Source organism: Dufourea novaeangliae, unplaced genomic scaffold (assembly GCF_001272555.1).
Source record: "Dufourea novaeangliae isolate 0120121106 unplaced genomic scaffold, ASM127255v1 scaffold84, whole genome shotgun sequence".
NCBI lineage: Eukaryota > Metazoa > Arthropoda > Insecta > Hymenoptera > Halictidae > Dufourea > Dufourea novaeangliae.
The window spans coordinates 268,250-281,540 of record NW_015373964.1 but is presented as its reverse complement, the minus strand read 5'-3'; the positions used below and the strand labels follow the sequence as shown (position 1 = coordinate 281,540).

Below are 13,291 nucleotides of genomic sequence, written 5' to 3'. Positions count from 1 at the left end.
ATTACAGAAACAGTGCCCGTTCGGGGTAGCCACCAACGAATGAAAAAAACAATGGCTCGTGATAAAATCGTGAGAGTGATAGAGAGACGAATGATTTGTCTACACAGAACACGGTCCAGGATCTCTCGTTACTATCTACGCCGAAGAAATCGAGAGACTAGATCGGGATGAGCGATACAGAAACTGTAACAACTCCCCAGGCAAAGAAGAGAATCGTTCGGCTCGTAGACGCCGTGTGGCGCCACTGTCGCCTCTAGTACCAAACTTCGTCGCTAGGGGCATTCATTCGCCAATTCTCTTCTCTGCGAAACAACAAAAACTTTAACCTCTCACTTCCCAAATAGCAGATGACGTCTTAAAGACGCCTATTTTAGGGCCATTTTAGGTCTAAGGCGCCTTTAAGCCGTCTTCAAGGCGTATTTGGGCATCATATGCTATCTGGATGTCTATCGTCACAGAAAGTAACAGTTTTTTTGGGGAGTTTTCGTTCATGTGTACATACAACACACATGGGATCACATAGAAAATCGCTCGTCCCGATTGGACAGGCCGTGTCGTCGGGTAAAAACTATGTGTCTAAGAGGGATATGAATTCGAAACCACTGATGGGTGGCGGTGGGTGGTGAGGTCGTGTAAATCAGTGTTATACGACGTGACCGTTGCAACGTTCTACAAAGCAAGCTGGGCCCCCTAAGACCACCGAGCGCAGTACAAGGAGGGTCGACAGGATCAGCAGGAGTACGGGATTCGAACACGAGGTCGGGGATACACGATTGCACATATCCTCCTCACAGAAGCACATGTGACCAGTGCCGGTACTTTCCATCATGCACACGTGGTCCACCATGAATAAATTTATCTGTAGCTGCGACGTGCAGGTTCGCCTCACGCTCTCGTACGCTGGAACAAGAGATAATTATTAATATCCCCGCGAGCCTGTTGGATCGGTGAATGTTATTGTGTCGCGGGATTCGACAGGTGAGTGATCAATTTTGCTCTCTGTATGCTCGGGCGACAGAGACCGACGCCTTTAGCGAATCAACAAGCAGATCAACTCAAAATATTCCTCGAAAACATACGTACTGTATTCCTCGATGTGTTGCTGTTTTTTATTTATATGTATATTTACTCCATAACAATGTTTCTTTTAGACGTTTATAGGTACCTACTGTATGGAGCTGAGAAGTCGGTACGGGGGGTTATTCCGCTGTACTACAACAGCCAATGAGAACCGACCGCCATCTTCTCAGCTTCCAACTTTACGTATGTCTCACCTGATACCCTGTATTTGTGTAATATATCAGTGACAAAAAGTAAAACAAGTGCATAGATACCTGTGAGTACTTTATGGAGACTTTGTGTGCTGTCCTAATGTGTTATGTAAACATATACAAGGTGTGACAATTGAAATGGGAAATTACAGTACCATACGAAACTATGGGACTAGGTGGAATAATTAATGAAGGAGAAACATGTTACTCCACAAAGATTCAATGAAAGTAATGCACTAAAGCTGATCAAAAACGGTTTATATAAAAATTCTTGGAAAATAACTGTTTTATCGATCATGAATTCTGCTTTCATACTTATGGACGGTAGTGTATTCTGCAAGTTGTAATGCGTTCCGAGAATCTCACCGTGTATATACACGGTAATACCTTTAAAGATTAAAGTATATAGAATGACTTCTGATATCTTCTTTAGTTAATAGAATAACGACGATGCCTGTACAGTGTCGGAATCTTTTTTGTTGTGCAGAGGTTTAACACGTTTCCTGCCACGAGAAAATCATGCAGGACGTGTCACGTGTCCTATCGATTGGTATTCTTATCGACATACACTCGACCTCCACGTTCAACGAAGTCATATCATTATTTTAATTATAATCAACGTTCAACTTCGATGGCCCCAACCCGTTAATTTAGTAGCCAATCGACACGACAAAATCACATTGACAGCGAGCGTGTTAAAGTGTTCAAGACTTCGTTTACTTTTAATTTCGATGGATTCTTCCAATAATGATTTACATTCATATGATATTTTATTTACGCGATTATATACCTTTGCCAAATCCAGCGATAGCGAATGGTTCGAAATGGGTACTCACGTGACTTCGCGTTTCGAACCATTTTCACGCAGCAGCCATTGCAGGTCATCAATGGCGGCTGATCCCTCGGAAGCGCGGTGTAATTGAATGGATCCTTACATCTTAGATCCGTCCACGAGTCGCATTCGTAGCAGTAAACGGAACGAGCTGTAAAACACCATCAGAATGAAGAGAATTTGTTCTCGGGGCTAAAGTATCGATAAAAGGAGAGAAAAAATTGCAAAAAACTCTCGCAAGAACACTTCGACATAGGATAAGAAATATTCTTGAGTTCAATCGTTTCATCCAGTTAATAGAAAAATATTTACAAAATAAACAAAAATTTACGGTAAATATCGATACAAAAAGATTCAAGGTAATCGTATGTTTTATATTTTAAAACTGTGTGTTCAAAGTTCGTGAGATTATTGTTAGCGGAAGTGATGAAAATAAAAGGATGCAAGTTTCGTTCACGGAATTAATAGATAAAAATAAATCGAGTCCGTATGATGTAAGCCTTCTGTATAACGTTGACAGACAACGGTGACAACAAGGACACTGAAGAGAAGCTGGCTTGATCACTCACTCTGGCACTCCGCCCGACAGACGGTGGCAACCGCGAGTACAATTGCCGCTGAAACGAAACATCGGGTCATTGCTTTAGAGGATGGCTACCATTGCGGTGATAATTCGAATGGCTACGAAACGATAATCATGAACAACAACGAAAAGTAGGTGCACTTTGCTAAAACTACAACTATTCTTCCTACTGCTACTGTCCTCGCAATTGCGATGGATTTGTGGTCGTAATTGCAATTTAAATAAATTTAACCTTCGGAAGACGGACTTTTTTGACGATCGAATAGACGGCAGTACCTGGGTCCAAATAGACCCCTAGTGATCTGTCTTTGGATGTGGAACGAATTTCTTTATAATATTCTGTTATTTTTATACAGGGTATAACAAAAATGTTGTAGGACCCGGAAATGAGAAACTCGTGAGGTGATTTAAAACAAGTTTTTCTTTAACAAAACTGACTCGCGCTCTGATTGGTCGAGATTTTTTGTTAATATCTCGTTAAGAAAGTCTCGCATAACATTTTTGCTAAGGAAATATTTGTTTCAAATCACCTCACGAGTCTCCCATTTCAGGGCTCTCCAACATTTTTGTATAAACTGTAATGGTGCGTGAAGGTTCTAGAATCTTGGGTTAGAATGGACCCAGACACCGTCGTAGGAAGATTAATCACGATTAAATACAAATATGGGCCTTATACCTTCATACCCAAACGATACCAAGACCGTTTAATAATGATAATTATTTCCATTATTTAACTATTATTCCCGGAGGTTATTTTTAGATGATCTCATTTACCTACCTCATAGCAATCGTTTAGTAGAACCTTGATCCCAATTAAAAATTCTGCTATGTGATTCTACGCCAAACGAGATATCTAAATCTTCGAATCATCAAATATTATACTCGTGATACGTAAAGATAACTATAATTTTCACGTATGTAAAAATATAAATTCGTTTATCTTGAAGGTTACAATGGCGATCGCTGAGACTGCAACTTGCGAAAGTAGAATAGGTCATTGTTACACAACTTATGGGTCGGATCCACTTGGTTCTTCTTTATTATATAATCAACCCTGCAAGCATGTTTTCTCCAAACCCCTCCTTCCCCCATTTTTCCCCAAAGAAGATAGTCCGATTAAATTTTCAGCTTCCAAGTTCTGAGTTGCACGATTTAGAATTCCATTTTAAGTTCGTAAATATGGCGCCGCGGCACGCATGAGTGTCGATCGCGCGAAGATTCTTACATAATTCTAGAATCTCTTGTTAAGATTATTGATTCTGCAAAGTACCCCCAGGCGAATACACTTCTATTCATACCTTTCAGTACGCAGCGTGTATTTGTCGTGGCATGTGTGGGAAATGGTTATTAGTTAATAAGAAAATCATGATCTATGGTCCGGATCTTTGATGGTTCTATCGATCTTAGAAGCTTGTTCGTACGTACCTCGTATACTGCGATCGTACGTGTGCCTAATAGATCGATCTTAAGGAAGATCTACGTAAAGAAGATCTATGATTCTTAAGAATTCTAAGGGAGTAAATCGATTTTTTGCGTTCGCGGGGTTTCGTTGATGACAAAATGGCCGCCGATTTCACACTTCAACACGTGTAAGAACTGAGAAAGTGAGATCGGTAAATTTTTGTATTCGGTACAAATTATTGTCAAGTAATTTCTTTCAATATATGTATATTGTTTTACAAAATGATATACTTTAAATTGGAATCGGTTTAAACTTCACGATATTTTAATTTCCATCGTGATATTGTATTCACGTTCTACTTTTGAGTTTAATAGTGATATTTCTGCAAAATTAAATGTAATTATATTTAACAACTGTGCGTGAATACTTTTTTTTCTGACGCTGTATATTTATTTAATGTATGCGTTGTTAAAAAAATGGATTCCAGAGTATCCTCCTATTTAAATACTTTCTTTATAACATTCTTGTCCTGTATTTTGCAGAATATTATCGTCCATAATTATTATTTCGAGATGAAGCTAAAAGTTTGCGAACTAATAAAGGGGGAATGTTCTTTAAATATTCGTTAATGTTAATTCACTAAAGACTATAACTTTTTAAATATATTGCTGGCGTATTTATAGATAATATACATATAGCCTACCACTATCGTTGCTGGATGCAGCATGATTCGAACGAAGATACATTAGCCAATATTTCCTGCTACCAACGTTCAAACAGAAGTTGTAATAAATAAATGATCATACTGTATCATTTAAACACATCTCTACTTCCACACTTATATTACAAGCAACAACACTCTGTCTCTAGCAAAAAGTTAAAAAGGAAAATAGTGACAACTAAAAGATGAAAAAATCATTATTTAATTTCACTTACTAGACTGCAGATGTTTATAAAAATACCCATTGTTACAGAAAAACCAAAATTACAAAATTTTGTTTTATCAATCAAAGTATCTGTTAATTTAACGATGAAAATAAAAATTGCATTGGTTTTGATTAAGACTTTATTTTCCGTTAGGGTTTTACACCTTTTATAGTGCACCTGTATAAAAATTCGTAGCCGAGTTAATTACGAATAATCACGAAAGTATTAATTGAACTGCAGATTACGTGCACGTATGGAATATTCTATCGTCTAATTTTCAGTATACTAAGAAGTTCCGGGAAATTTATTCAGGTTTTCTTTTTACTGCAAACCTACCAATACCCTAAATAAAATGAATTTTTCTTTGTGTCCAGCTTCGAGAAACTAATGCACAAAATTCTATATTTGCGTAAATATCTGCAGTCTACTAATAGTAGGGGTAGAATTGCATCATAATGCAACGAATCACAATAATGTATCTTCGTTCAGGTCCGCACAGAAATATCTGTGGTTGTGCTCGCATGAAAGTTCAACGTTTCTGGGACTCCCTCGAAATCGCCATAGATAAAACACGAATAATAAACGATATTTACTTGCAAAATATTCGATCGGAGGTCAGAGTATCGAAAAATAAATGGTTACTCTCGATACTCACCCACTATCAAGTGATTCGTCCCCATGTTTTTCCCTGACTTCTTCTTACTTCTTATTCAGCCCCATGCCGTGTCACGAGTTCACCCTTAAAGTAAGAATGCACGCCGGATGCATTCGCTCGGCAAACAAGCGGCTGCAATTAGAAGCATCAGACCTTGTAGTCGAACAGTATTATGAAAAAAACAATTGAAACTTATACGAGTCTTTAATATAATACAATTAAGTTCGATTGAAAATAAATGGCCGATCACCATTCATATCTATTCAGGATGTCTCAGAAATGATGTTCCAACCCGGAAGTATGTTATTCTACATGCAAAAATAAGTCGAAAATGTAGAATAACATTTTTTCTTACGATGCTTCGTTTTCAAGAACATCGAAGTTGAATATCTGCTGGATATGCATGCAATTCAATAGGTCTTCGATAACGCCTCTGTTCATTGCATTCTGTTTCTACTTATGTCACCATGAATACATACACGTTGGATGAATTTTAAAAATTGATTATTTTGGAAACGAAGCATTGTACGAAAATATGTTATTCTATAGTTTGGACCTATTTTTGTATGTAGAATCACATCCTTTCGGGTTGTAATTCCATTTCGGAAGCAGCCTGTATATAAGATATATCAATAAGTAATCTGTTATATGTATTTTGTCATATTCAATACTTATTTTCGAGAAAATCAGAAGCCTATGGCTACCTCAGTGATATTTATCCTCATTCTTCAATGTTCATCATCATTTTGAAAGAAGAACAGCGTAGAAAGATGTCTTAAATTTCCACAATGTTAACTAGTTTATTAAAAAGAAACAGTGGATTACTTATTACAACTAATAGTATGCATAGATGGATAAAAATACTGTTGACTGTAATTGAATTTTTAGAGACTCTAATTTTTGTCATTCAATGAAAATTATACAAGAAATTTTTACTCATTTTACAATTGTAACGAAGAGAATGTTAGTCGTTAATAGGCCATTTATTCGGCACCAATTTAGAAATCTTTGATTTGACACTATTCTACATCGTCAATTACTGTTCACGTACCATCGGTCGCTTTTAATTATACACGGGGGAACGTAATCAGAGGTCAAAGTGTATTAGAGCTGAAATAGAGTCGCCTTTTTTAGAAAATCAATATTTCGGATGTATCTATGCGTTACGCAGCCAAACAAAAGGTCAGTAAGAATATGTTCCTGGATGAAAATGTTTAACTGACTGCAAATTCGAATCTTTTATAATATTTATCTAGTGTAAAAAATACACGAAGAACGAAAGAAAATCATTTTACACGATGAAAATCCAAAATAAAATTATGGTGGAAGACAAAATTGCTCGATAGTGTATCGAATGAATAATTATAATGTATTCGGTTAAACATTCGGCTGGGCATGACAATTACAGCACTCAAAAATACAAAATAATAAAAGTAACATTTCAACCGTTACACTGTTCAATTGACACAAAATGGCAGACGAATAGTTCCTATTCGATTTAATTTAATTCTTCTTGGTGTTATAATGTTCCATTCACAACTATATATGAACTATATTTAAGTTCACAAATCCGTTCGATAATATTATCCTATAAAATACGAGATTAGAACTGACACCCTTCGCTTTACTTCCCCATCAACACTAGAACTACCGAACCCGTCAAAATGACTGATTTCAGATTTTTTATTTTACAATTACTGAAATCCTAGTTCCCCTTTTATTGGAATTTATGTTAACCTCTAATTGCATATACACTTTATATTATAGTATACTAAGTTATATTGTATTATATATTACACCTATTAATATATTACACAATTTAACTCAGCATACATTAAATTCTAGTAGTTATAATGTTAATCGTAACCAATTACACATTCTGTGAATTTAATTACGTAATTCTCGTTTCTATGGTTCCATTAATGTCATCGAATTATATGTTCTATAAATTTATGTGATTCTCTTCTGTAAGGTTTCAACTGTAAGTATCAACATAAATCTCAATTCAGTCAAGTCATTAATCGTCCAAACGTATTATCAACGGTTACCTGAACACGCAATCCAAAGACCCCAAGTTCCACCCCCTACTCCAAGCTTCCGTTTAGATAAACAGGCACTTTAATTATCGATTACTGGAAGTAAGTTGTCCCCGGATCCAGATAATCGAGACGTTTCAGCTATAACTCGGAGGGGCAATAATCGGATTAGTAGATTCTGCTCTTGACGCGATCTTGCGGCAAAAGCAACGGTGCGGCAAACAGCTGAGCCAACAAAATACCGCATGTTCCCATTCCGTGTTTCTATAATTTCGTCTACTTCAATGTCATTCGAAGACTTGGCCTATAAATTCAGAAAATACGAAGAAGATAGTACCGTAACGAATTTCGCACAGAACTTGGAACGATTTGAAAATCTTCCTCAGAAGATTCATATTGTCTATATTGAATTTGAATCGATAAATTATTCTTATGACTATCACACCCTACTCTGCTTCGGTCATGAACATCATAGTAACAGTTAAAAATTGGGGGAAAATTATTTGACACGATTTATTGAGATTTAATTCAAATATCGTTCCGAATTTATATTAAATTCAAGAATCATTCAGTAAGTAAATTGAAAAAAAATGGTAAATAATTGGAAGATAGTTGTGTGAAAAAAGAATTTTCTAATGTAAAGCCAAAGCAGCTTAAGTTGCAGGGGACTACAGAACTTATACAGTAAGCAAGAATTACTTTTAGGCCAACCCAATATCCAATGCGTGGCATAATTATAAAACCACCCTAAAATTTTCAATCCTTATATATTTGTTATATAAACTAGGGAATATAATCTAACCTTTTTTGAAAAAACTTTATTTCTTAACAGGACTTCAGAGATGGCATACCTATTTCGTTTTTATTTTAACCACAATACATACGAATTCAAATTTTTAAGGTGCTTTTATAGTTATTCTACACAGTGTATAAATCCTCAATTTTCAGAGAATCAAATTCTGTTTCCATTAATAAATAACGGGTTACTTATTGGTATGTACGTCTAATGCATATATCTATTGGCTTAGAAGAATATGTACACAGTCTTCGACTCGCGTCTTTTGTTCCGCGTTACATCGATCCAACAGACGGAGTGTGTTGTTTGCCCATAGGGTGATGAAAGTACTTGACGATGGCGATACGACGTTAAGCGTTCAATCCGTTAAAAGGGATTCCGATTTGCATTCCGCGCTAGGGTTTCCTTGCCCGATTGTTTATTTCGGGAGTGATTTATTCTGAAGCCTGGCCGGGGCTCGAGTTGCCATGAGTCGCGATCGTTGATGCGAAACTTATGAAACCTGCACGCAACGTTTGTTTAAATCAATCAAACGCGTGACTGGAGGTTTGTTGTATGTAAAGTAGAGAAGGATTTGCGTGCGTTTTAAGAATTCCTTTCGCGAAAATAAAGCTGTCGCGATAAACATTGAGGGGGCACGCAGTCACTCCGGACCTAAGTTAAAATATGCAACGGACGGAAAATGGCTCCTGGGGTAAAGTAGTCCCTGGAGTTTACGTCGAAATGACGAGAAGCGTACCAGAACGTACAAATAAGCGAGCTTATTACTGATTTCGATGCTTTTTTTCTTTTCATTTTGACCACGCAGGGACAAATTTATCAAGACTAGGAGACAAATATTTTTTTCTTTTATTTATTTTTTTTTCAGTGGGGTGAATACGTCGGTAAATGAACACGTGCCAATGAATGAACATTATATATAACAAGGAGTAAATTACGTTATTAAAGTAAGCAAATGTTTAAAATATTGATGTTTTCAATTCCTTGTTTCATATTCAAACAATTTTCGCGCCACTGGTTACAAACTTATTTACTGGTTAATATTGTTCGTTCAGTGGTGAAATTTGCATTTCTTCTTTTTAACTTAATTAATTACAATATTCAAGTTGATATTATACGGTATTAAAAGGTATAGTTATTAGTGTAATTTTCATGTGGCTAATATTTATTAATATTATTAGCATTTAAAATTTGGCTTTAGTAAGTACAAAATTCTCTTAAGTGTTCATTCATTGGTACGTTTACCTTACTGTAATTCATTATTCTAATTGATTCTTCAGTCTTCCGTTAAACTATCTTTCAATTGTGATAGTTTCCTTTACGTCTTGCATTTTGTGTTTACAGAAATTGTAAATGATACATTAGATCAAGCAGTCAGTTTCCTAAGAAATGTGCAGAAACAGATAAAATAGTTATTTCTGGTGGTTGACTCATGAGACATGACATATACGTAACTATCAGACTTGATAATGTTATCTACATTCCCAGAGAAACAACAAAATACTTGTTTAAGCCCATTCAAAAACTTTAATTAATATGCAATATCCTATGAACGTGTTATTTGAAGAGATAAAAAACTTCACACAAAATTAGTGTGTATTTTTTTAATACTGGTTCAAAGTAGTTCTAGAACCTTTTGTTTACCAATAATGAAATTACTAAATGGGTGGAAAACGATGAAATTTGCATAGATCCATACAAATGCCAATCACGACAGTTTATTTCAATTATATTAGTATGAACCTTGATTAATACACTTTATATTAGAATGCGTTCAATTTACAAATTATACCGAGTTCACCTTGAAAACTATTTCTGAAGGTAGCAGAAAAAGTACACATGGAATTCCACAAGAAAACGAGTTTAATTTGTGCGTCTCAAATTAAAACTTATAATAAGATTAGATCACCGAGTTGTCCAACGAAGTATTAATTTATTATAAATAAATTTGTTTTATGTAATTTTGCACGTGTTTTTATCTTACTTTTACTGGCTACAATAACTTTTCAAGAACCCTATATGTAATTTTTCAATTGAATGCATCCTAATCTAAGGTATATTAACAATATACTACATTTAATTAGTATTTCTAACTTCATCGTTGATTAACACTAAAACTACCAGCATTGAATGTATAATAAATGAAACTGTATAATATAGTAATATATACATATAATATATAGGTATGTACTACATGGTATAATTTAGCATAATATAGAATAACATGAAATCGACAGTAAATTAGAAATGAACATAAATTCTCCCAAAAGTAAAGTGACCAAACGTCCCAAATTAAACGAAACTGTCCCACATTGAAAACTGTCCGTTAAAGTGTTCTGGATTGGATATATAACATTTTTAACATTTAAAAAAAATTATTACACATTATTCTTTAAATTGTTATAGTTCCTATGTCAGATAGTTTAGTCATTTTTGATATTGAGACAGTTATTTTGGATGTAGTTGATTTTTTGTTAGAAAAAAACAGTTTAGGTATTTTATATTAATGTATCTGTATAATTTATCAAAATTATGTTCTTTTTGTAAATTTTATATGAATAAACACATAAAAAGATAGATCCAACACATTTTAATGACGCACAATTAAATAGACTATGAAAATAATATTTCCAAAATGTATTAACTTTTTCTTTGGATACGTCCCGCATTGCAACGTAAAACATCTGGTCACCTTACCAATGTTACAAATTCAGTGATCGTAAAATAAGAAGCCTGGAATCCGTCATTTTGACGAATTTGGCATACTAGCGTTAAATATGTAAAACATGTAACAAAATAAAATAAAAATATGTAGAAACTGTGGAGCAATGTGCATCAATTGACACAGTTTGAAAAAACCGAAAGGCTTAAAACGGAAAGGTCTTAATGAAGCGGAAATACTAAATCGCAAGCGTACATCTAAAAGAAGAAAAATCATCGTCATACCTCAGGAGACAATGGCGAAGATTCCTGTTCCCCGCAGCGTACAGAAAACAACGACTACCCAGCGGGATAAATGACACCGGTTCTCTTTATTGTAACACGTTGCAATTTCTTTCGTCTCAGCGACACACCGCAATGGACGAGAGACGACTGTCCCAGTGCGAGCAGTTTCCAGTGCAACGTCGCGATTTCATATTCCTGTGGGACACGTGACGCGTCCGAGAGCACCGCGACACCTCTCCTCGATCTTATGTCGCCGTTCTCGACGAAGGTGGCGGACGATCCTGAAAGAAGTTCAAGCGAGAAGATTCGAGGAGGAGGAGGACGATCCTGAAAGAAGTTCAGGTGAGAAGATTCGAGGGAGGAGACAAACGATCCTAAAAGAAATTACAGGGACAAGATTCAAGGGAGAAGACGGACGATCCTAAAAGAAGTCAAAAAGAGAAGAATTTTTGAAGAATATTTAACCCTTAAATGCATAGTGTTGCCATTTGTCAATATACCTATATTTTCTTTTGTAACAGACACAAACAACTACTGCTGCATGATATATTCGAACGTTTTATATAAAACTAGCAAACAATGAAAAAATTATCATTTGAATGAGAATGACGGATCAACTGGTCATCTTTAGTTTACAAGACGAAAGAAAAGTTGCCTCGTTTACCTAAACAGATCGTAGAATAGAACACGTGGTGTCTATGTATATTTTTATCCATATAGCAGTACCGGCAAAACTTTGTTAAATAGGAGCCATATATCGCCGAAATATTATTTCTTAATGTCAAAGGTGAAAGGAGTATTAATTATCACAAAAGTGCCAGAAGTGACCTATTGGATGGAGCGTCTTTCTACAAATAGACTGATGACAAGAAATATATAGAGCAAAAGCAAGTTAATTGTAAGTACCAAAGGCTTTATACATAAAAAATACGAAAAGTGTGATGTTGCACTATATTTAAACAGAAATCAGAACTGTTTCAGAAATTTTCAGAATAATTAATTTGTTTATAAGTAATGTTAAAAAATGAAATGGATTTTGTAAATTATTTTTCCATGATATTATGGCACATAAATTAGCAATTTCAAAATGTTTGATTGTATTTGGAAAAATCATGCATTTAAGGGTTAAACAATAAAATTCGAGGAAAATCCACGACGGGATGGTCAAATTTGCATGATTCACCGCTGATTCCTGATGCTGCATGCTAATTTCATGCTCGACGAAACTGTCGACGTTACCCAAAATAGAGGAAAAAAAGGCAAGAAGTCCACAATACGCTTTAATTGAACGTGACATAAATGGTCTCGTTAGGCGCGGCACAAAACTGACGTGATTATAATTGTTTCGAACCGTTTTAGGTTCACGTGGTGAGATCGAAAACTTTCTTCGTCGAAAAATTAATAAAACAAATTATTTCATTGCAGTAGAGAATTTCAGTGTATTTTAATATGTTTGCGTAAGTAACTTACAAATAGACTGAAGATTTCTATGCAAAATGATGTTTTCTTAAGTAATTTATAAAGACAAGAGTAAATTTAAGAATTTCTTCTCTTAAGTATCATATTGGGTTCCAATAATTGGTAAAAGTTTTGTCTTTCATTATCGTTTTCAGACCTTTATAGGATATAAATGCATAAAATCCAGAGTCTAGTGATGAATAATAATTATATGAATATAATGGAAACCAAAAATAGTCACAAAAAAAACACAATTGTGACTATTTTTAGTCGTTTGAAATTTGAAATCCGTTGAAAATTCAAAGAAACTATTTCATTGGAGCAGAGAATTCCAGTATATTTGTACAGTTAAAAAAAACTACCAAACAATGCAAAAATTATCTTT

At 35.0% G+C, this 13,291-nt stretch overlaps 1 protein-coding gene across 1 annotated transcript; it reads right to left on the bottom strand.

Moving 5' to 3' along the window:
- Window positions 1-480: 480 nt before the first annotated feature.
- LOC107186679 (protein quiver) lies at window positions 481-11,464 on the bottom strand. The gene is made up of 5 exons (XM_015574607.1): window positions 11,449-11,464; window positions 5,671-5,802; window positions 2,673-2,720; window positions 2,108-2,254; window positions 481-900 (listed from the first exon to the last, which is right to left on the bottom strand). The coding sequence occupies exons 2-5, from the start codon at window positions 5,693-5,695 to the stop codon at window positions 644-646; spliced, it is 477 nt and encodes a 158-aa protein (XP_015430093.1). The 5' UTR covers window positions 5,696-5,802; window positions 11,449-11,464; the 3' UTR covers window positions 481-643.
- Between the last annotated feature and the right edge of the window lie 1,827 nt (window positions 11,465-13,291).